The sequence below is a fragment of the Hemitrygon akajei genome, chromosome 7 (genome assembly GCF_048418815.1).
Source record: "Hemitrygon akajei chromosome 7, sHemAka1.3, whole genome shotgun sequence".
NCBI lineage: Eukaryota > Metazoa > Chordata > Chondrichthyes > Myliobatiformes > Dasyatidae > Hemitrygon > Hemitrygon akajei.
In genome coordinates, this window is record NC_133130.1 from 98,175,219 (window position 1) to 98,199,434 (window position 24,216).

General features: G+C 44.8%; 1 protein-coding gene across 1 annotated transcript in view; it reads left to right on the plus strand.

The window, feature by feature from the left end:
* Nucleotides 1-22,716, plus strand: part of LOC140730723 (solute carrier family 22 member 2-like) — an 81,383-nt gene extending 58,667 nt beyond the window's left edge. The window contains exons 6-11 of the mRNA XM_073051541.1: nt 5,254-5,360; nt 7,690-7,904; nt 12,598-12,706; nt 13,727-13,839; nt 18,458-18,557; nt 21,315-22,716. Of these exons, the coding sequence (XP_072907642.1) occupies nt 5,254-5,360; nt 7,690-7,904; nt 12,598-12,706; nt 13,727-13,839; nt 18,458-18,557; nt 21,315-21,417 (747 nt within the window). The 3' untranslated portion in view covers nt 21,418-22,716. The remainder of the gene's footprint in view (nt 1-5,253; nt 5,361-7,689; nt 7,905-12,597; nt 12,707-13,726; nt 13,840-18,457; nt 18,558-21,314) is intronic.
* The last annotated feature ends 1,500 nt before the right edge of the window (nt 22,717-24,216 follow it).

Consider the following 24,216-nt stretch of genomic DNA (forward strand, 5'->3'; position numbering starts at 1 on the left):
CTAGCTTCCCATTAATTTTCGCTTTTATGCTGCCTTTGACTTCACTCGTCAGCCATGGTTGCCTCACCCTCCTTTCAGAATATTTCTTCATCTTTGGGATGAATCTATCCTGCTCCTTCTAAATTGCTCCCAGAAACTCCAGCCAATGTCGTTCTGCTATCAGCCCTGCTAGTGTTCCTTTGCCAGTTCCTCTCTCTTGCCTCTGGAGTTCCGTTAATTCCACTGTTGTTTCTTGGTGGCACAGTTGCAGTTGAATCAATCGAGGAGGCCTCGTACAGGTCTGGGCGTGTAAGATTTAATAAAGGTGCTTTAGCGGGAGTTTGGCTTTTTTGGCAGTGCAGTCATGACTCACTAGCACGAGAAAATAAAATCGAGGCAGGCAAAAGTGGAGCAGCCATTGTGTGAGTGGACCAGGGTTGGAGTGGGTAGGTTTTGGCTCATCAGGCTTATGCAAGAACAGACTTGGGTGAGGTACATATCTGGTAAGTTTCTTCTTTCTTCTTCTTCACTCTTCATTCTTCATCTGTTAGCACATAGTTAGAGCAGTGATGGTGGCTCCAGGGTCTGTTTTTCCGAGATGTTGGGATTCTGGGAGACCTCCAGCCTTCCCGATAACCACATCAGCACCGGATCAGAACTGCAGTGCCTCAGAGAACGTGTTAAGGAACTGGAGCTGCAGCTCGATGACCTTTGTCTCCAGAAGAAAGCTGAGGAAGTGATAGGCAGCAGCTACAGGAAGGTAGTCACCCCTAAGTTGTAGGGTGACTGTCCGGAGAGGGAACAGAAATGGGCAGCCAGTACAGAGTACCCCCGTGGGTGGTCCCCTACTGAAGAGGGGGGGCATCGAGTTTGGCACTGTGGCTCAGAAAGGGAAAAAAAGGAGAAGAGGACTGCAGTAATGATAAGGGGTTCCATAGTCAGAGGACTAGACAGGAGACTCTGTGGGCACAATAGAGACACCTGGATGGTATATTGCCTCCCAGGAGCCAGGGTCAGGGACATCTCAGATCAGGTCCACGTCATCCCAAAGGGGGAGGGTGAGCAGCTAGAAGCCTTGGTACACGTTGGCACCAATGGTATAGGCAGGGAAAGTGAGGGGGTCATGCAGGGAGAATTTAAAGAGCTAGGTAGAAAGCTGAAAGGCAGGACCTCCAGGGTAGCAATCTTTGGATTGTGGCTGGTGCCATGCACCAGTGAGGGTAAGAAGAGGATAATCTGGCAGATGAATGTGTGGCTGAGGAACTGGTGCAGGGAGCAAAGGTTCAGATTTATGGATCATTGGGATCTATTCTGGGGAAGGTATGACCGGTATAAAAGGAACGGACTATCCTTGCATGCAGGTTTGATAGAACTGTTGGGGATGGTGGAAACTAATTTGGCAGGGGGGTGGGAACTGGAGTGATAGGGAGTAGTGGACTGTCAGGGAGGACAGGCAGATGATAGGGAAAAATTGCAGTCAGTGGGATGAGATGCAGTGCAAAATGGGGACAAGATTGAAAAGGGTGACGGATACTGACTGAAAGTGAATGCACACAATATATGGAATAAGGTAGATGATCTTGTAGTGCAGAAAGAGATTGGCAGTTCTGATGTTGTGGGCATCATTGAATCGAGGCTGAAAGAAGATATGGTTGGGAGCTTAACATCTAAGGGTACACCTTGTATCAAAAGGACAGACAGTTAGGCAGTTGGACTGGCGTGGCTCTGTAGGTAAAAACTGAGACAAATCCTTAGAAAGAGGTGACATAGGATTGGAAGATGTAGAATCCTTGTGAGTAGAGTGAAGAAACTGCAAGTGTAGAAAGACCCCGATGGGAGTTATATTCAGGCTTCCGAACAGTTGTCAGGATGTGGGCTACAAATTACAGTGGGAGATAGAAAACGGATGTCAAAAGGGCAATTTTACGATAGTCATGGGATTTCACTATGCAGATAGATTGGATGCCAAGAGAGGGAATTTGCAGAATGCCTATGAGATGGGTTTTTAGAGCAGCTTGTGTTTGAGCCCACTAGGGAATCAGCTCTTCTGGATTGGGTGTTGTGTTATGAACTGGATTTGATTAGGGAGATTAAGGTAAAGGAACCCTTAGGAGACAGTGATCATTAAATAATATGAATTCCCCCTGCAATTTGAGAGAGAGAAGCTAAAGTCAGATGTATCAGTACTCAGTGGAGTAAAGGGAATTACAGAGGTATGAGAGTGGAGGTGGTTAAAGTTGATTGGAAGGGGACACTAGCAGGGATGATGGCAGAGAAGCTATGGCTGGAGTTTCTGGGAGCAATTTGGAAGGTGCAAGATAGATGCATCCAAAAGAATAAGAAGTATTCTATAGGCAGGAAGATGCAACCATGGCTGACAAGGGAACTCAAAGCCAACATAAAACAAAAGAGAGGCCATATAATAAAGCAAAATTAGTGGGAAGTTAGAGGATTGGGAAACTTCTTAAAACCTACAGAAGGCAGCTAAAAAGCCATAAGGGAAAAGATTAAATATGAAGGTAAGCTAGTTGATGATATGAAAAAGGATATAAAATGCTTTTTCAGATATATAAGGAGTAAAAGAGGGGTGAGAATAGACGTTGGACTGCTGGAAAATGATATTAGATAAGTAGTATGGGAGACAAGGAAATGGCAGATGAATTGAATAAATATTTTGCATCACTCTTCACTGCAGAAGGCACTAACAGAATGCTAGAAGTTCACGAGTGTCAGGGGGCAGAAGTGTGTAAAGTTGCCTTTACTAGTGAGAAAGTGCTTGGGAAGCTAAAAGGTTTGAAGGTAGATAAGTCACCTGGACCAGATAGACTAGATCCCAGGGTCCTGATAGAAGCAGCAGAAGAGATTAGCAATGATCTTTCAAGAATCAATGGATTCAGACATGGTCCTGGAGGACTGGAAAATTGCAAATGTCACTCCACTCTTCAAGAGGGGAAGGAGACAGAAGAAAATAAATTGTAGGCCAGTTAGTCTGACCTCAGTGGTTGGGAAGATGTTGGAGTTGATTGTTAAGGATGTGGGTTCAGGTACTTAGAGGCAAATGATAAAATAGGCCAAAGTCAACTTGGTCTTCTTACAGGAAAATCTTGCCTGACAAATATGTTGGAATTCTTTGAGAAATTACCAAGCAGGACTGACAAAGAAGAATTGGTGGATGTCATTAACTCAAATTTTCAGACGGTCTTTGACAAGATGCTTAACAATATAAGAGCCCATGGTATTACAGGAAAGATACTAGTATGGATAGCGCACTGGCTGATTGGAAGGAGGCAAAGAGTGGAAGTAAAAGAAGCCTTTTCTGATTGGCTGCTTGTGAGTAGTGGTATTCTACAGGAGTTTGGTGTTGGGAATCACTTCTCTTTACGTTGTATGTCAGTGATTTGGATGATGGAATTGATGGCTTTGTGGCCAGATTCGTGGATGATACAAAGATAGGTGGAGGGGCAGGTAGTGTTGAGGAAGCAGAGAGGCTTCAGAAGGACTTAGACAGAATAGGAGAATGGGTGTAGAAGTGGCAGATGGAATACAGTGTTGGAAAATGTATGGTAATGCACTTTGGTAGATGGAGTCTATTTTTTAAATGAGGAGAAAATTCAAAACTCCGAGGTGCAAAGGGACTTGGGAGTCCTTGTGCAGGATTCCCTGAAGATTAATTTGCAGGTTACGGTTAGGGTTAGGGTGCTGAGGAAGGCAGCTGCAATTTTAACATTCATTTCGAAAGGACTAGAATATAAAAGCAAGGATGTAGTGCTGAGGCTTTATAGGGTATTGGTGAGCAGTTTTGGACCCCTTACTTACGAAAGGATGTGCTGTCACTGGAGAGGATTCAGAAGAGGTTTACAAGAATTATTCCAGGAATGAAAGGCTTATCATACGAGGAGTGATCGATGGTTCTTGGCCTTCACTCTCTAGAATTTAGAAGAATGAGGAGGAAAGAAAGCATACGGTGCATTGGCCTTCATCAATCGTGGGCTTGAGTTTAGGAGCCAAGAGGTAATGTTTCTTCCAGATATACAGGACCCTAGTCAGACCCCACTTAGAGTACTGTGCTCAGTTCTGGTCAACTCACTACAGGAAGGAAGTGGACACTATAGAAGGGGTGCAGAGGAGATTTACAAGGATGTTGCCTGGATTGGGGAGCATGCTTTATGAGAATAGGTTGAGTGAACTCGGCTTTTTCTCTTTGGAACGGCGGAGGATGAGAGGTGACCTGATAGAGGTGTACAAGATGATGAGAGGCTTTTTCCCAGAGCTGAAATGGCTAGCACGAGAGGGCATAGTTTTAAGGTGCTTGGAAGTAGGTATAGAGGAGATGTCAGGGATAAATTTTTTACTCAGAGTGGTGAGTGTGTGGAATGGGCTGCCGGCGACTATGGTGGAGGCGGATATGATAGGGTCTTTTAAGAGACTCCTGGAGAGGTACATGGAGCACAAGAAAAATAGAGGGCTGTGGGTAACCCTCGGTAATTTCTAAGGTAAGGACATGTTTGGCACAACTTTGTGGGCCGAAGTGCCTGTATTGTGCTGTCGGTTTTCTATGTTTCTATGAAGTTTCATTGAAACCTATCAAATGTTGAAAAGTCTATAGAGAGTGGATAGGGAGATGTTTCCTCTGGTGGGAGAGTCTAGGATCAGATGGCAGAGGCTCAGAATAGAGGAGTCCTGTACTCTGATGGTAGCAATGAGAAGAGGGCAGTCCTAGATGGAGGGGTCATCAATGACGGATGCTACCCTTTTGAGGCACCGCCTTTTGATTTCCTCGACACGGGAGAGCCTGGTGGCTGAGTTTACAATCCTCTGCAGCTTTTTCCAATTCCGTGCAGTGGCCCCTCCATACCGGACAGTGAAGCAATGGTCACAACACTCACCACTGTATGTACGTCTGTTGAAATTTGCAACAGTCTTTGGTGACACACCAAACCTCCTGAAACATCAAATGAAGTATAGCCACTGGTGTGCCATCTTCATAATTACATCAATATGTTGGGTCCAGGATAGATGTTGACACCCAGGTGCTCACCCTTTCCACTGCTGATCCCTCGATGAGGGCTAGTGAGTCTCCCTCAACTTCCCCTTCCTGAAGTTCACAGTCAAATCCTTGGTCTTACTGTTGTTGAGAGCAAGCTTGTTGTTGTGACACCACTCAAACAGCTGATCCATTTTTAATATGCAGTATTTGAATTGCAGTCACTTTTTGATTAAGAAGCAGACGGCTTTCTAGGCTATTTTGTCATTTTGGGATTCTCTTTACTGCAGACGGTCAAAATTGAAAATTCTGAAGATGGGCTAAGAAAGCCAACTTTCACAGATCTGGTGAAAACGCCACAGATAAGGAAGTATACTCTCATTCTGATGTACAACTGGTAAGTGCTTTTTTAGAATTCCTCTCTTTCAACATGAATTAGCATTTGCGTCCAAGTGTTGCTGGGAGGTGAGCTGAGGACTCTGCTGTGCAAAGAGGCAGCACGACGCAATGAAGACTGAGTTGCTATGGCATCCCCACCACCGTGCAGTCATTACAATGAGGTCCAAGCCCGAAGCTTGCTCACCTCTGTAAGTTCAAATTTGTGCTTAGAGCTTACGTGACTTTCACCAGAAACCTACTGTGATTCTGTTAAAGGTTAGCTCTATATGTCACACGGACACGGAAACATGCAGCGGGATGCGCTGTCAAAATCAAATCAGCGAGGATTGTGTTGGGGGCAACCAACAAGCCCATTACTCACCAAACTTAATTGTACGTCTTCGGACTGTGGGAGGAAACCCACGCGGTCACGGGGAGAATGTTCAAATTCCTTACAGACAGTGACGGGACTGAACCCCGATCTGACAGCTGGCGTGGTAAAGCATTGCACTTGTTGCTGTGCTATCGTGCCACCTCTATCATTCATCATCTACCTTCTCATGTCCCTTGGACCTTATTGTCTACCTGTACCACCCTCTCTCTGCAACTGTAACACTATATCCTGCATTCTGTAATTGCTTTTTCCTTGCACCACCTCAATGCTTTGAAACGTCCCAAATAGAGGGCTTTGCAAAACCTGTCCCTCATTGTGCGTGACAGCTCCCCTACCTTTACCGTCCCACAGCTGCTGCTCATTAGACTAGCTGCAAGAGGACAGAGGGTCAAGGGTTAGAGGTCAGTAAGGGAAATTAACTTTATATTGCCTACCGCCATCTCTGCCTTCAGTGATGCCTTCCGCAACACCCTCAATACATTGCAAAAGATTAAACAAAAGTGATCTCCAGAATTTGACCAAATCCTTTGCCCTAACAGGATTTTGGTGATGGCCCAAGTGCAGAGGGAGAGACACAGACCTGGAAAGAACAGTTCACTGAGTTTTAGTAAGAACTGTTCAGAACAAAGGAAAATAACTCTCAAACTAAAGCTAACACCGTCACTGTGGCTCGGAAGCAGTAACTTAACACTAAATTAATGCAGTACCTTACAGTGTCTATCTAAATTATTAATCTCCTTTCCTGGAACGTGGCCTAAGGTAAGCAGGGACCATAGTCATCACTGCGCTTTGATCAGGATGTAACAAGACTGAAATGGAAGCATGGGAGTTAAATTCAGTTACTGAGAAATCCAAATTGGCTGGAATGTGTGGAATTCTCTCGTGTGATAACCGATTTCTTTCAACTGCCCACTTGTGAGAATACCTAGATTACACAGCAGTTGTGACTTGCCCCCAGTGAATTTGACTAGAGCCCTTTCCTTACACTCGAGACATCCCAGAACTCCACTCCGAAGGTATTTTAAGATTGTCTTTGTATGTCAGATGTGCATCAGAACATACAGTGAAGTGCACTGTTTACATCACATCAAAGCAGTGAGGATCGTGCTGGGCAGCCTGCAAGTGTCACAACCCCCAAATCCCTACCCCCCCCCCCCCGGCACAACTTACTGACACTTGCGCCTTTGGTCTGTGGGAGGAAACCGGAGCACCCGGAGGAAACCCATGCGGTCGTGGAAAGTACGTACAGCCTCCTCACAGTCAGCGGTGGGAATCGAACCACAATCTTACCACTGGTGCCGTAAAGCGATGCGCTAACCACGGCACCACAGTGCCACCCGTCTCTTGTTCACGTGACAGTTTCTGGCCAGCAAGATCCAAGAGGTATCGAAAGGGAGCAAGGAGAAGGCCGCAGCAGCCTTTCCACGTCTCCATGTATGGGACAGGGCCGGGCCCTGAATTTGGTGGCAATTGGCTCATTATTGTCTTGTGTACAGAGACGCAGAGAAACAATATTGTTTTTGTGTCAACCAGCGAGACCACGGTGCACATAACTGCATCGAGGCGGTGCAAAAGGAATAAAGTGTTATAGTTCTAGAGAAAGTTCAGTGCAGGCAGTCAATCAGGTGCAAGAACCGCAAAGAGGTAGACTGAGAGATCAAGAAGTCACCTCTATCACCTAAGAGGTTCACTCAAGGATCTGATAATAGTTGTCCTTGAGCCTAGTGGAATCTGCTCTCAAACTTCCTTATCGTTTACCCAACAGGAAGGGGGAGGGAAGAGAGAGCAGCCAGGGTTGGAGGGGGTTCCGTAATAACATCGCTTACTTTCCTGAGGCAGCAGGAAGTGTAGACGGGGTCCAAGTAGAGGAGGCTGAGGGATTCAGAGATGGGATATAAATGTCTGTGGTTACCGAGTCAGCGAACTGCCTCAACGGGAAGCTTCTCTGTTTCAGGTTCGTCAGTGCTCTGGTGTATCTTGGCCTCGTGATGCGCTTGGGAGTTATAGGAGGGGACATTTACCTCAATTTCTTTGTCTCGGGGTTGATGGAAATCCCTTCGGCGATCCTCATTGTGCTGCTGATCGATCGAGTGGGGCGTCGCTGGCCCTTTGCAGCCGGCTACCTGTTGGCGGGGGTAACCTGCTTGGTGACTGCCTTCATCCCCGATGGTAAGCTTAGCACTGAACTGGGTCCAAATCCAGACTGTGCAGTCACACCGGTGTTGTGACCCAGGTGCAGTTAACAGTCTCAATATTAACGCCCGTCCTGGTGTACAGCAGGAGAAAGATAAGGTGACCTTATTAACCTCTAATCGTCATCATCATTATGTGCCATGTCACGTGACGTAGGTGATCATGGTGACGATGATTATTCTTGTCAAATTTTTCTACAGAAGTAGCTTGCCATTACAAGACAGGTGGCTCCAGCCATGATCAACACTCTTCGGAGATTGTCTGCCTGGCATCAGTGGGGCATAATCAGGACGTGATCTGCACCAGCTGCTCGTACGACCATCCACCACCTCCTCCCATAGCTTCATGTGACCCTGACGAAGGGAGGGGAGGGGGGGCTAAACAGGGTGCTACACCTTGCCCAAGGGTGACCTGCAGGCTATTGGAGGGAAGGAGTACCCTGCCACTCCCTTGGGAGAGACGTATCTCCACCCTGCCTACCCAATAACCCTAGTACCAGTTTAAAATAAGTTATATTTTCTCTCAAAGGTTAACATTACATTCACGTTTGGCTGAGATTGATATCGATGTAGAGTCATACAAACAAAACACTGGAGGAACTCAACAGGTCAATTTCAAAAGTTCAAAGTAAATTTATTATCAAAGTATGTGTATGTTACCATGTACTACTGAGAGATTCCATTACTTGCAGGCTCTCACAATAGAACAAAGAAGTACAATAGAATCAATGAAAAGCTACACACAAACAAGGACTGACAAACAATCAATGTGCAAAAGAAGAAAAACTTTGCGAATAATAATAATAATAAACCGAGGCATTTTCCAGGGCAACTCTCTAAACCCACTATGGTTCTGTCTAGCTTTAAACCCGCTCTCTAATTTATTGAATTGGATGAAAATAGCGTGTCCAATCAGAGACAACCAAATGAATTATACCTTGACACACCTTCTATACCTGGACTGTTTGAAATTACACGCTCCTTCATCAGTAAAGCCAAAGCAATTAATTCAAATAGTAGAAAAAAATTCTGAAGATATAAACAAGAAGTTTGGATTAGGTAAGTGCAGGACATTAAACATAAAGGAAGGTGCATTAGAGTTGGTAGAATATAAAAAGAGCATCAGGATACAATACAACTGATGAATGAATATGAAACATGTAAGTATCTGGGATATCAAAGAGCAAAGAAAATAGCTGATAGTGTGATAAGGGGAAAACTTTTGACAGAATTTACTCCAAGGCCTAAGAAGATGAGCTCATCAGTAAAAATATAACCAAGGCAATAAACAGTTTCACTGTACCTATATTAACATATTCTTTGACATAATATCTTGGTCCGTAAACAATCTCGAATAGAAACCCTACAGCACAATACAGGCCCTTCGGCCCACAATGTTGTGCCGAATGTACTTACTGGAAAACGTAAAACATGTGCAATCTGGAAATTTTATAAAGAAAAATGAGAACTGAAATGACAAATTTTAGAAACCATTATATGTACTTGAACATATTTACAGATTTAAGGATATACAGTACAGTATTTTTCTCAATGAAAACAGGATTCATCCCTCTACGTGAGCATATTCAGTTTCGATAAGAAGTACATACCGCTAAACTTAAATGAAAGCACCACCCAGAAAAACGTCAACACAACAGAAGAAAAAGTTAACTAATGGAAGAGCATGACCCTCCCCACAGTCTGAGCAGGCTAGAGTTGATAAGGAAGTGTTGAATGCTCGGCTCAGAGGCGTTTTGTAACCTTTTGAAGATTTCCATAAATAATGCAGTGTAGACTTAATTGTTTAAACCGAAGGATTTCCTTCTGGCAATGCAGGACCAGGTGGTCAACACAAAAAATTATCAAAAATACGTAATCAAATGTCAACAAATTCAAAGCAATGAATGCAGAAACAATCCAACACATTACAGGATCCTGTATCAGTTTAACTCAATCTGATTACTTACACAGACACAATCAAGTGGCAAACATCACTCCCCAAAACCTTGCTTTAAAGTACAAACTGATAAAAGACACCAAACCTTACTGCAAATACAAGCCTGATCCAGCTTTAGAGTCAGAGTCCCACAAATTATATCACGACTGATCCACTATTACAGGCAGGACAATCCATAGTAACCATCTGGATATAATATTACAGGATAAACAAGCAAGAACAATTTATTTAAGAGGTATAGCCATTCCAAACACACACAACGTATAGACATCAATAAATGAAAAACACCAGAAATATGCTGAATCTAAAGAGGAAATTGAAAGACTATGGAACATGAACCGGGTATACATTGTCCCGACAGTAATATCTGTAACTGGTATCATCCCAAAGTCACTACACAATAACATTTACAATTACGCCTCACAGGAATATCTATGTAAATCATCATAAAGATACTGAACACCACTAGAATAGTCGTAAAGTTCCTAGCAATGAGAAATGGGTGTGTTTAGCTATGCCCATAGCTCAGAAAAGTAAAAAAATAAATAATTCTGAGAGCATGAGTTAAGAGTGGTTGTGGAGTCAGTTCTGAGTTGAGATGAGTGAAATTGCCCACACCGGTTCAGGAGCCTGATGGTAGAGGGGTAATAACTGTTCCTGAACCTGGTGGTGTGAGTCCTGAGGCTCCTTCCTGATGGTAGAGGGGTAATAACTGTTCCTGAACCTGGTGGTGTGAGTCCTGAGGCTCCTTCCTGATGGTAGAGGGGTAATAACTGTTCCTGAACCTGGTGGTGTGAGTCCTGAGGCTCCTTCCTGATGGTAGAGGGGTAATAACTGTTCCTGAACCTGGTGGTGTGAGTCCTGAGGCTCCTTCCTGATGGTAGAGGGGTAATAACTGTTCCTGAACCTGGTAGTGTGAGTTCTGAGGCTCCTTCCTGATGGTAGAGGGGTAATAACTGTTCCTGAACCTGGTGGTGTGAGTCCTGAGGCTCCTTCCTGATGGTAGAGGGGTAATAACTGTTCCTGAACCTGGTAGTGTGAGTTCTGAGGCTCCTTCCTGATGGTAGAGGGGTAATAACTGTTCCTGAACCTGGTGGTGTGAGTCCTGAGGCTCCTTCCTGATGGTAGAGGGGTAATAACTGTTCCTGAACCTGGTAGTGTGAGTCCTGAGGCTCCTTCCTGATGGTAGAGGGGCAATAACTGTTCCTGAACCTGGTAGTGTGAGTCCTGAGGCTCCTTCCTGATGGTAGAGGGGTAATAACTGTTCCTGAACCTGGTAGTGTGAGTTCTGAGGCTCCTTCCTGATGGTAGAGGGGTAATAACTGTTCCTGAACCTGGTGGTGTGAGTCCTGAGGCTCCTTCCTGATGGTAGAGGGGTAATAACTGTTCCTGAACCTGGTGGTGTGAGTCCTGAGGCTCCTTCCTGATGGTAGCAGCAATGGCCTGGACGGTGGGGGGGGGGGGGGGGTGTGTTGTTGATAATAGATGCTGCTTTCTTGTGGCAGGGCAGCTCCCCTTGCAGATGTAACGAATGGTGGGGAGGGCTTTACGTGCAATGGACTGGGCTGTATTCACCACTTCTTGTAGGCTTTTCCTCTCTGGGGCATTAGTGTTTCCATACCAGACCACAGTACAAACAGTCAGGATAATCTCCACGATCAGGCAGGCAGCATCCACAGAGAGGAATAAGCAGTCAGCATTTTGGGCGGAGACCCTTCATTGGGAATGTAAAGTCAGAGAATTCCGGAAAAACTCAGTGTTCCCTGCCTACGATCCTGTACATAATAAATGCTTTGTTTTTTTTTAAAAAAAGGTGCCACAGAGGTCTGTGAAAGTTTTAAATATTCACACAAGAAAAAGTGATTGATGAGTAGTTAATATCTTGGTTAACGAGGTGGGGCCTTAACCATCCCAGGAGCTGGATTGGAGTGAAGGGCAGTGGTGGATCGACACAGAATCTGCCGGTCACGCCGTATCTGTGGGAGGAAGGGAATGTCACCAGCACAGTCGCATGCCTCGGCTAGGAAGCCTCAGGTGGACGGAACTGCCACTGCAGTACATTTCACACCTGCACAGAATTGCTCCCTCTGACGGAGTAGCGAAGAAGGCTTGTGGCGCACTTCCCTTCGTAAGAGAGGATCCTGAGCCCAGCAGTTAGGCTATCATGGCGGTGCGAAGGGCACATTGGGATGGCTGTGTACAGTTCCAGTCACCCCGGTACAGGAAGGATATCAACACACTGGCAAAGATCCAGTGGACCTGAGCAGTACCACATAGAGAATTAGACCAACTTCCCCACGTAATGGTCATTTCAAACCAACGTGTACAAACGTGGAGTGACAAATGAAACATCATTTAATCTTTGTAAATTTATAAAATTAACTCTTGGAAGTAAACAAATCTAAATATTTATTAATTCCTTGCATGTTTCAAATAACAGATGAATAGACATTTTCCTCAATAGAAATAAAACTAAGATGACTCTACAGAAATATGGATTGCTAAAGTAGTAGTTTGGTGTCCCATTTTATTTTCAATTCCCATAGCTGCTGCCTGGCCTGCTGAGTTCCTCCAACATTTTGTGTGTGTGTTGCTGGGATTTCCAACACCTGCAGATTTTCTCTTGTTTACCAAAGTTAAAATGCTTGATTTTGTTTGAAAAAATACATATTTTTCTTTGGCAAATTGTACATCTAACCTATCTCTAATTCAGATATCTTCTGGCTGAAAACAGTAACCGTATCTTTGGGCAAGCTAGGAATTACGGCAGCCTTTTTAATGGTCTGTTTTGTAAACACTGAATTATACCCAACGTTTTTAAGGTGAGCACAGATTTTACTCATTTCAATGGATGACTTTTAGTTTATCTGTTCAACATCAAATGGCAGAGAAGTTTCATTTAATGGTAGCCCATGCTCTTACTGGTTGGAGTGGTGTAGAACAGGAAGTCAATTTTTGTAGGAGTCTCGGCATTTAAAGCATTAATGCATAATTTAACAAAATACTTAAATAATTTTGGCAAATGGTAAGACTGGGATTTTCTGCACAATATAGAAGAATTAACAACTAACCTGCTAGAGAAACTCAGTATCTGTGGGGACAAAGGAATTGTCAACATTTGAGGTCAAATCCCTTCATCAGGACTGAGAATTGAGAAGGAGGATCTCCAGTGTAAAGAGGACGGGGGGATGAGACAGGAGCTAGTTGTAGATAGATGAACAAGAATACAGATGAGAGGTGATGGGAAAGGTGGAGGCAGGTGAGGGGGAAGGTGGAACCGACCTATTTTACCCAACAGGTCAATGGCAGCACGCAGACCAATCTGAATCCCTCACAGAGTTTCCCTGCAACGTTCTCGTCTACTCTCCGGGATTCTACCTCTCACGCTCACACCAGGGGCAGTTTATACCAGCTAGTCGACCTACCAGCCTGCACGTCTTTGGGATGTGGGAGGATACTGGAGTAGCCAGAGGAAAGCAAGGTGCTACAGGGGGAATGTGCAAACTCCGCACCAACAGCACCCGAGGTCGGTATTGAACCGGGGCCTCAGGAGCTGTGTGCACGGTACTGTTGTCAAGGGTAAAAGATAGGGATCCCAATTAACTTTCCTTTGAATTAAATAAACAGTTGAAAATCAGAATGTATTTTTAACCCTCACGCACCCCCCCCCCCACACACACACACATTCTGCATACTTGCAATTAATTATGAATCCAAGCAAAGCAATATTTCTGTGGAAAGTCCATGCTACATAAAATTAAATGCTGCTCTTTGATTCGGAAAGAACTTCTGAAGTTAATTTATGATCCATTTAGAAAGTAAATGCTTGTTTCCTTCAACAGAAACTTTGCTGTTTCGATTTGCTCGGCAATGTGTGACCTTGGAGGGGTGGTGGCTCCGTTCGTTTTGTACAGGTTGGTGGTGGTGTGGACGGAGTTGCCCCTTGTGGTGTTTGGTGAGTGGGCTGCCTTGACTTTAAATGATTTAAGCCTGCGTTCAATGGAATGTGTTTTTTAAAAATTCTTCGGGGGAACTGGACAGTTGAGCGACAGTATATTGTAAATGAAAACAAGCTGGGTTGGCAATTGAACCTATATTGGATAGTCAGACCAGGGGAGAAGGCAGGTGAATGGGGTTGAGAGGGATAATAAATCAGCCATGATGGAATGGTGGAGCAGACTCGATGGACTGAGTGGCCTAAATCTGCTCCTGTGTCTTATGGTCTTATATACATAAGATTATCTGATATACATCGACTGACTGTACGTACATTAGTTGATGTTCGGTAGTTGTGGTTGGGGGGTGGTGGGCTGGGTTAATGGGTGGAGGTGTTGATCAGCCTGGGGACAAGTAACCGTGGGGGAAGTAACCGTGTTTTTTTTTAGTGTAGCCCACACTGAATTATACCATTCAGACTGGGGGCCATCCGTTCAAGTTTAATTGTCATTCAGCCGTACGTGAACACATCCGAACAAAGCAGCGTTCCTGCAGGGCAAACAGGCAGCGCGGTAGCGCAGTGGTGAGCACAAATGCTTGATGGTACCAGTGAGCCGGGTTCAATTCCCGCCGCTACCTGTGAGGAGTTTCTGAGTTCTCCCCGTAACCCCGTGGTTTCCTCCGGGTGTTTCAGCTTCCTCCCACAGTCCAAAGATGTACTGGTTGGTCAGTTGATTGGGCATTGTAAATTGTCCCAGGATTAAATCGGGGAGATTGCGGGACGTTGCAGTTCGAAGGGCTAGAAAAGCCTGTTCCACGTTGTATTTCAATAAATTTTTAAAAAGTTTTTAAAAACCGTATTACCGACAGTCATACAAGGTTTATACAGCACACATAATTTTGATAGTCACACAAAAAATATCAACTAGCCCAAGTCCCTGCGTGTCAAGACCTATAGATATTTGTGCATGGATGTCGTCAGCATAAATAAGTCCACTGCAGATCGATCACGTAGACAAACACAGTTCAGCTTGTCTTCCACTAAGTGGACACTGGGAGGGGCCAGCCCCCACCCGTCATGGATGCCCGTCATGTCGCACCATTTCTGCCATCTCCTCAACTGGGCGACTGTGGCGTGCGACCCCGCGGCACGAGGGGGGGGTCTGCGCTACAACCGAGGCCGCGCAGCTCCCCCGCCGCCAATCTCGCCAATGAACCAGCGAACCAAACTCGCAATATTCTACATTACCAGGGCCCAAACCAGGTCTTGTGATCACAGGATAAACGTCCAAGACACTCACTCGCTCTATTTGTTAGACCGCGCACTGCCTCCATCGTCTTCCTGTAACAGGTACCAACACGGTCCAGCAACAAGCCCAGCTCCTGCACTAATGAGATCAGGAAGATCTGCAGTTCTTGGTGTTCAGAATAGTCAGCAGTGTCTTGCAATCATAACAAAGATGTTGATGCACCATCAATAGCTCACGGAGACGGGAGGCAAACGATAGGCTTTTATTAGCTGCAAGAGACAACCACACAACATCCTGGAGACTGAGGGGGGCAGCAGTGTCTCCAACCGCCTTTATCCAAGGGTCTGTGGGAGGAGCCACAGGAGCAGTCAGCAGAGGGGTGTGTCCAGACAGGTATATGTAGTTCACCACAGATGTAAAGGGCAAATAATTACACCTTAATTACACAATGCGCACTGCTATCTTACCGGAAATGAGTGTATTCATCTTGTAATGGAGTGTAATGGATATGAGTCCCACCGATAGAAACAGCAAGTGTCCACTCTGGAAACCTAATCTTGAGCTAACACACCCCCACTGTCCCGACACAGTGCAGACCCGGGGAGGTACCAGCAGATGGCAGTGTTGCACACCGGGCCTGGCTGTAAGTTTGCCTGGTGTACAATAATCCTCCCACAACAGAAGACAGGCCACTTGATGTCTGTCATCAGGGCTGCAGAATTTTTCAGCTGAGGCCTTCAGCACAGTGTGCTCTGGTGGAACGAAGCACACCAACATGCCACTCTCGTTACAGCCTCTTTGCAACCCTCTCACTGGGTATAGTCTACCATCACTGCAGGAATTCTGTTTCCGGGCAGGAACAGCCACAGCAGAAACACTACACAGCCAGCAAATTGCCTTGTCCAAAAGCTCTCTTGTGGAAAGTGCTATAGAGCTACTAAAACTTCAAACCATTTTTAAAAAGTTTCTTCCCCCCGGGGCAGTTAATATGATCAACTACTCTAGTTAGCCCCCCCCCCCCACCCCTCTATGTATTGCCTCTGAAAAGAGAATGCTGTCCAAGTTGCATGCCATCTTGGACAATGTCTCCCATCCACTCCATAATGTACTGGTTAGGCACAGGAGTACATTCAGCCAGAGACTCATTCCACCAAGATGTAACACTGAGCGTCATAGGAAGTCATTCCTGCCTGTAGCCATCAAACTTTACAACTCCTCCCTCGGAGTGTCAGACACCCTGAGCCAATAGTCTGGTCCTGGACTTATTTCTACTTGGCATAATTTACTTATTATTATTTAATTATTTATGGTTTTATATTGCTATATTTCTACACTATTCTTGGTTGGTGCGACTGTAACGAAACCCAATTTCCCTTGGGATCAATAAAGTATGTCTGTCTGTCTGTCTGTCTGTCAGTTCCTGCACTCCACAGTAAACACTGTGAGCCACTTTTTTATAAGGCTGTTTACATTCTTAGTAGGTGTTAGAGTATGCATTTATCCACATTTTATTCTAACTATTTTTACATAATTCCTAATTCTGTACATTTGTGAAATGTTGTTGTTTTCTGTTGCGTGTTGCCACCTGACCGACACACCACAGCAATACGTGTAAAAGTACAGTGGCATGCAAAAGTTTGGGCACCCCTGGTCAAAATTTCTGTTACTGTGAATAGCCAAGTGAGTAAAAGATGACTTGATTTCCAAATGGCATAAAGATGATACATTTCTTTAATATTTTAAGCAAAATTGCTTTTTTATTTCTATCTTTTACAGTTCCAAAATAACAAGGAAAAGAGCCCGAAGCAAAAGTTTGGGCACTCTGCATGGTCAGTACTTAGTAACACCCCCTTTGGCAAGTATCACAGCTTGTAAATGCTTTATGTAGCCAGCGAAGAGTCTTTCAATTCTTGTTTGGGGGATTTTTGCCCATTCTTCCTTGCAAAAGGCTTCTGGTTCTGTGAGATTCTTGGGCCATCTTGCATGCATTGCTCTTTTGAGGTCTATCCACAGATTTTCGATGATGTTTAGGTCGGGGGACTGTGAGGGCCATGGCAAAACCATCAGCTTGTGCCTCGAGGTAGTCCTTTGTGGATTTTGAGGTGTGTTTAGGATCATTATCCTATTGTAGAAGCCATCCTCTTTTCATCTTCAGCTTTTTTACAGACGGTGTAATGTTTGCTTCCAGAATTTGCTGGTATTTAATTGAATTCATTCTTCCCTCTACCAGTGAAATGTTTCCCGTGCCACTGGCTGCAACACAAGCCCAAAGCATGATCGATCCACCCCCTTGCTTAACAGTTGGAGAGGTGTTCTTTTCATGAAATTCTGCACCTTTTTTCTCCAAACATACCTTTGCTCATTGCAGCCAAAAAGTTCTATTTTAATTCCATCAGTCCACAGGACTTGTTTCCAAAATGCATCAGGCTTGTTTAGATGTTCCTTGGCAAACTTCTGCCACTAAATTTTGTGGTGAGGATGCAGGAAAGGTTTTCTTCTGATGACTCTTCCATGAAGATCATATTTGTGCAGGTGTCACTGCTCAGTAGAACAGTGCACCACCACTCCAAAGTCTGCTAAATCTTCCTGAAGGTCTTTTGCAGTCAAACGGGGGTTTTGATTTGCTTTATAGCAATCCTACAAGCAGTTCTCTTGGAAAGTTTTCTTGGTCTTCCAGACCTCAACTTGACCTCCACCATTCCTGTTAATTGCCATTTCTTAATTACATTACGACCTGAAAACGCATTGCTATCTTCTTATAGCCTTTTCCTGCCTTGTGGGCTACATTTATTTTAATTTTCAGAGTGCTAGGCAGCTGCTTAGAGGAGCCCATGGCTGCTGATTGTTGGGACAAGGTTTGAGGAGTCAGGGTATTTATAAAGCTTTGAAATTTGCATCGCCTGGCCTTTCCTAATGATGACTGTGAACAAGCCATAGCCCTAACAAACTAATTAAGGTCTGAGACCTTGGTAAAAGTTATCTGAGAGCTCAAATCTCTTGGGGTGCCCAAACTTTTGCATGGTGCTCCTTTCCTTTTTTGCACTCTAAAATTGTACAAAACAAAAATAATACACTAATCTTGCTTAAAATGTTAAAAAGAATGTTTCATCTTTAACTTTATGACTTTTGGAGATCAGTTCATCTTCTACTCACTTAACTATTCACAGTAACAGAAATTTTGACCAGGGGTGCCCAAACTTTTGCATGCCAATGCACATGGTGAATAAAGTTGACCTTTGATCCTTGATTCTTAATCAGGCTGGTTAATGGGAGAGATTCCAAACAGCCTTTACTAATTCAGTGGGCAGTACAAATTTCCAGTGCTCACTTATTGAAGTCGGGATTGTTTTCTTCGGGAGCGGATGCTCACTTCCTGTTCACTTCCAGGGCTGTCCGCTCTGCTCGCTGGGGGGCTCGTCTTCTACCTGCCTGAAACCAAGGGCACCCGGTTACCGGAGACCATCGAAGAAGCAGAAACCCTTGGACGGTAGGTACCCAGGGAAATGGGTGGCAGACTCACCTGAGGCAGGTCAATCTGAACACAAAGCCGTGTGGAATAGAGGCAGGACGGGCTGCTCCTGTACCACAGTGCCACTTTCTGCCATTGAACTCATAGAGTTATACAGCAAGGAAAAGGTCGATGCTGACTAAGATCACCTTCCCATTTCCCTCCATTTAGCCCATATCCCTCCAAACCTTTCCTATCCAGGTACCTGTCCAAGTGCTTTTGAAATGTTGTTAATGTACCTGCACTGTCCAGTCTCTAGGTGAAAATGTTGCCCTTCAGTTTCTCCCTCTCACTCTGCATTTCCCGATTCCCATCATTTCCAAAAACTTACCAATCTTGCCCTGTGACCGAACTTCCACAGCTGCCTGGGCAGTGGGACATCTGGTCCTTGGGCTGGAAGTTCTTACTTCTGTCCGAATGGCCGACCCTTTATTCTGAGACCGGTTACGAACTCCCCAGCTACGGACCTCACCCCCACATCTGCTCTATCAAGTATGATAAGCATTTTATATTTCTAAACTCAAAAGTGTATAGGTCCAATATTAACTTTTCCCACACACCCACCACTGGAATCAACCTGGGGAACCATTGCTTGACTAGACTATTGTGAGTAAATGCTTGAGGTAGATATACCAGGGCTTTTCCCAGTGTGGTCTCACCAGTACTCTCGGTTGCTGCTGTATATCTGCTCATTAATACAGATAACTGATCAGCCAATCATGTGGCAGCAGCTCAGTAAATAAAAGCATGCAGACATGGTCAGGAGGTTCAGTTGTTGCTCAGTCCAAACATCAGAATGGGGAAGAAATGTGATCTAAGTGACTTTGACCATGGAACAATTGTTGGTGCCAGGCAGGATGGTTTGAGTATCTCAGAAACTGCTGATCTGCTCGGATTTTCATGCACAATCGTCTCTTGAGTTCACAGAAAATTGTGTGTAAAAAAAAGAAAACAGCTAGTGAGCAGAAATTCTGTGGGTGAAAACGTCTTGTCTATGAGAGAGGTCAGAGGAGAATGGCCAGACTGGTTCAAGCTGACAGGAAGGTGACAGTAACTCAGATAACCACACGTTACAACAGTGGTGTGCAGACGAGCATCTCTGAACACACAACATGTGGTATCATGAAGTGGATGGGTTACAGCAGTGGATGACCACAAACATACACTCAGTGGCCACTTTATTAGGTACAGGACGTACCCTTAAATATTTCACCTTTCATCTTTAACCTATAACCTCTAGTTCTAGTCTAATCCAACTCAGTAATAAAAAGCCTGCTTGCATTTACCCTATCTGTATCCCTCATAGTTTAGTATATCTTTATCAGATCTCCCCTCATTCTCCTAAACTCCAGGGAATAAAGTCCTAACCTATTTAACATTTCCCTAAAAGTCAATCCTCAACTCCTGGTATCTTTGTAAATTTTCTCTGCATGCTTTCAATCTTATTGATATATTTCCTGTAGGCAGGTGACCAGAATTGCACAAAATACTCCAAATTAGGCTTCACCAATGTCTGATACAACTTCAACATAACATCCCAACTCCTGTACAGAATACTTTGATTTCTGAAGGCCAATTGCCACCTTTACGACTCCATCTACCTGTGAAACCATTTTCAAGGAATTATGGATCTGTTTTCCCAGATTCCTCTGTCCTACCTCACTTCTCAGAGCGCTAACTCTCACCGTGTTAGTCCTACCCTTGTGTGTCGTCCCAAAGTGCAACACTGCAGTCATGCCTGCATTAAGTTCCATCTGCCGTATTCCAGCTGGTCCAGATTCCGCTGCACACTTTGAAAGCTTTCCTTGCTGTGCACCGTGGCCCCCAGTCTTGGTGCTGTCTGTAAATCTGCTGACCTACCATCCAGGTCATGGATAGACTGTACAGGACAAATTGCAACAAACTCAGCACCGACCCCCTCGGCACTCCCCTGTCCCAGTCTCACGGTCCCAAATTAAACATTAGTGACTGTCCCTTGGAGGAAAATACACAGGAAACTTCCTTGCCTGTGTATCAGGCTCTCATCCCCTCGGAGATGAAGTTCCTCAAAGTGAAGGTACCTATTACCGATATAGTCAGCATGCATCATGACTCCTGCAGACAACAGCTCCTGTACGCATGATCTGCTTCGCCCTTCTCTTTACTCAGATTCATTCATTTATTTACTTCTTTCGCCTTTCTTCACCCAAGTCCCTGACTCGCCAAAGCCCTCTGTCCGCCAGTCATCGTGGAAGAAACACGTTTGCTTTTTCGCTCCCTCCACGGACCAACTCTCTCTCGGGCAACCAGAGCCAGAGGTCATAGGTTTAGGGTGAAAGGTGAAATATTTAGGGGGAACCTGAGGGGGAAACATTGCCACTCATCACCACCCAGAGTGTGGAAAGAGCTGCCAGAGGAAGTGGTGGACACAGGTTCGAATGCGACACTAAAGAGAGGGACACGGATGAGAGAGGTATGGAGGGCTATGGTATAGATGGGATTAGGCAGAATACTGGGCAGGCACAGACTAGATGGGCCAAAAGGCTTGTTTCTGTGCTGTAGTGCTCTGTGACTCCATGACCTGACTCCCAGGCACCAGTTTAAGTTGGTTTCCTAATTACCGGGGTTGGGGGGGAGTATCAGCTACTTGTAACAGTGCCACTTACTCCACAAGGAGAAGAGAATCCAAATGTAAACCCTGTACAAAACAAAATCCCTGGCATACTTTGATAAAATGACTTCCTCGTCTTTCTGCAGGAAGAAGAAAGCCAGCCCTCAGACGAGCTATCAGATGGTGACGCCACACTCCGCAGCAGAAACAAGTACCGAGAAAGAGCCTGCCTCAGAGATCATCATATGACGAGATTAAATCATTGACAGCAAATATTTACTGATCAATAACATTTGATGCTTCTAACTCTGCAGTGCCAAGAACTTTGAAAAGAACTTAACTTTCAGTCTTTCTGTAATTAGATATGATAATGACTTATGATTGTGCCTTTTGCTATGTTATGTGGCATTTTGATGTGACCTTAATGTTTATGTCTTAGAGATTTGCGCTCAGTAGATTAGCCGTCAGGGTTTCTGTCGGAAGGCACGCCTTTGCGTACCCTTTTGGTATTTCAGGGCAGCTCGCTGGTCCACCACTCCCCCGCCCGCGTGCAGGTACAGGAGATGCAGCACCTGTCCGCTCACCTCTTCCCTTCCCTCTGTCCGGGGACCCAAAGGGGGGTAGCAGCCATTCACATGAGGAGAGGTTGAGTGAGGTAGTGCTACCATGAGAGGTAGGGAAAACTTGGGGTTGTTTTCTCTGGAGTGGCGGAGGTTGAGGGGGGAATCTGAAAGAGTAGACCGGGAGCACCTTTCCCCCCAGGGTTGAAATGTCTAATACTGAAGGTGATGGGGGGAAGGGATGTGAGGGGTAAGTTTTTCACTCTGAGAGGGGTGGATGCCTGGAATGCACTGCCTGGTATGGTGGTAGAGGCAAACACATTAGATGCTTTTAAGGGACTTTTAGACAAGCTCACGGATACAAGGAAGATGGAGGGATATGGACATTGTGGGTAGGAGGAATTCGTTTTTTTGGGGTTTTTTTGCTTTACTTTTTAGCTAGTTCAGTACAACATTGTGGGCTGAAGGGCCTGTTCCTGTGCTGTACTGTTCTGTGTGTTTGATCCAGTTCACCTTCCACCGCATCAGTCAAAGCAAACATCCTTCTGTTGGCTCTGTAGCACTCGGACAGTGAAAATGCACACTTCAGAATGCTCTTCACTGACCCCTGGAAACCCAGTCCAGGACCTGGGCCTCGGCACCTCCCTGCGCAGCTGGTTCCTTGGCTTCCTCACAAATGGAATGCAGTTAGTTTAGATTGGCAACAACGCCTCCTCCCACGATCTCCATCAGCACGGGCGCACCACGTAGCTGTCAGGGCTTGATTCCTGCCGCCGTCTGTACGGAGTTTGTACGTTCTCCCTGTGACCATCCGTGTTTCCTCTGGGTGCCCCACTTTTCTTCCCACAATCCAAAGATGTATGGGTAAGTGTGCAGGAGCTGTGCTGCCCCCAGCGCACCTTTGGTCCGTGATGTTTGTTTGCCGCCAACGACGCCTTTCACTGTATGCTTTGATGTAGACGTAACAAATAAAGCTAATCTAATCTGTTTCGAGTCACCTGTCAAATCCCGTTGAGTCTCTTGTCATTTGCACAACATCACAGGCACATAGCATCAGATAAGCAGCACTCACACAAAAACATAAATTATGCACAATTTGTCCAAGAAAGAATACAATTGGAGCAAGAACCAGCAGAGTCCATTTTAGTGCAAAGTGATTGAAGTGACCATGAAGTCATAGAAAAGCCTTTCAGATTGTCTAGCCCATGTCAATCCATTTAAACTGCCTAGTCCCATCGACCTGCTCTGGGACCACAGCCTTTCATACCTCTATCGTCCATGTACCTACCCAAACTTCTCTTAACTGTTGATATTGAGTTTGCATGAACCACTTGTGCTGGCAGCTTGTTCCACACACTCATGACCTTCTGAGTGAAGAAGCTTCCCCTTAAAACATTTCACCTCTCCCCTTAACCCATGACCTCCAGTTGTAGTCCCACACAACCTTAGTGGAAAAGGCCTGTTTGCATTTACCCTACCTATACCCCTCATAATTTTGCATACCTCTATCAAATTTCCTCTCAATTTTCTAAGTTCTACAGTGCTGACTGGTTCAATCTTTCCTTATAACTTTAGTCCCAGTAACATCTTCGTAAATTTTCTCTGTACTCTTTCAACTTTATTTACATCTTTCCTGTAGGTAGGTGACCAAAACTGCACACAATACTCCAAATTAGGCCTCACCGACATCTTATACAACTTCAACATAACATCCCATCTCCTGTACTCAACACATTGATTTACAAAGGCCAACGTGCCAAAAGCTTTCTTTACGACCCTATCTAGCTGTGACGCCACTTTCAACAAATTATGGACCTGTATTCCCAGATCCCTTTGTTCCACACTCAATGCTTTACCGTTCACTGTGTAATATTATGATACGGCAACAATGAATATAGAATTGAGACAGGTTTTTTAATAAACAAATGAAACATTTATTAAACACTGCTCAATAAAAATGAAAAGTAAACAAACAATTAACAACCAGAAATTAACTGCTATACAGCAACTCGAACAGTTCTTAAGGCGATAAATGCGAACACAGTTCTTAAAAGTGGTAAATGCAAAAGTCCAAATGATTTACACAGTCAATTATGAGAGACTTTCCTGAAGTAACGAATTCCTCGGCGACGTGACATTACTGCTGATCCTAGCCGAAATATGCCTTTCCCGAAGGATTTAAAATGAAGGAAATTAAAAACGGCTTAAAGGCACTGACCTTTGTCTTGGTGAATAATGCTGTGCCCTGCCCTTTCTACTTTCACAATGCAAGGACTATCTTGGATACAGGTTACTACCGTCTGAATGAGGATTCAATAAGGTTGATCCTATATTACCGCTGACGACACCAACTTTACTCGATCCTTCGGGTTTTCTGTACTTCGATAAATTCTTCACTCTCCGACTGGACTAAACTGGCAGCATTTGGTGAAACTGTTGGCAATAACCTTTGAGACTTAAGATAGAAAGTAAAATTCCACTTTAAAAC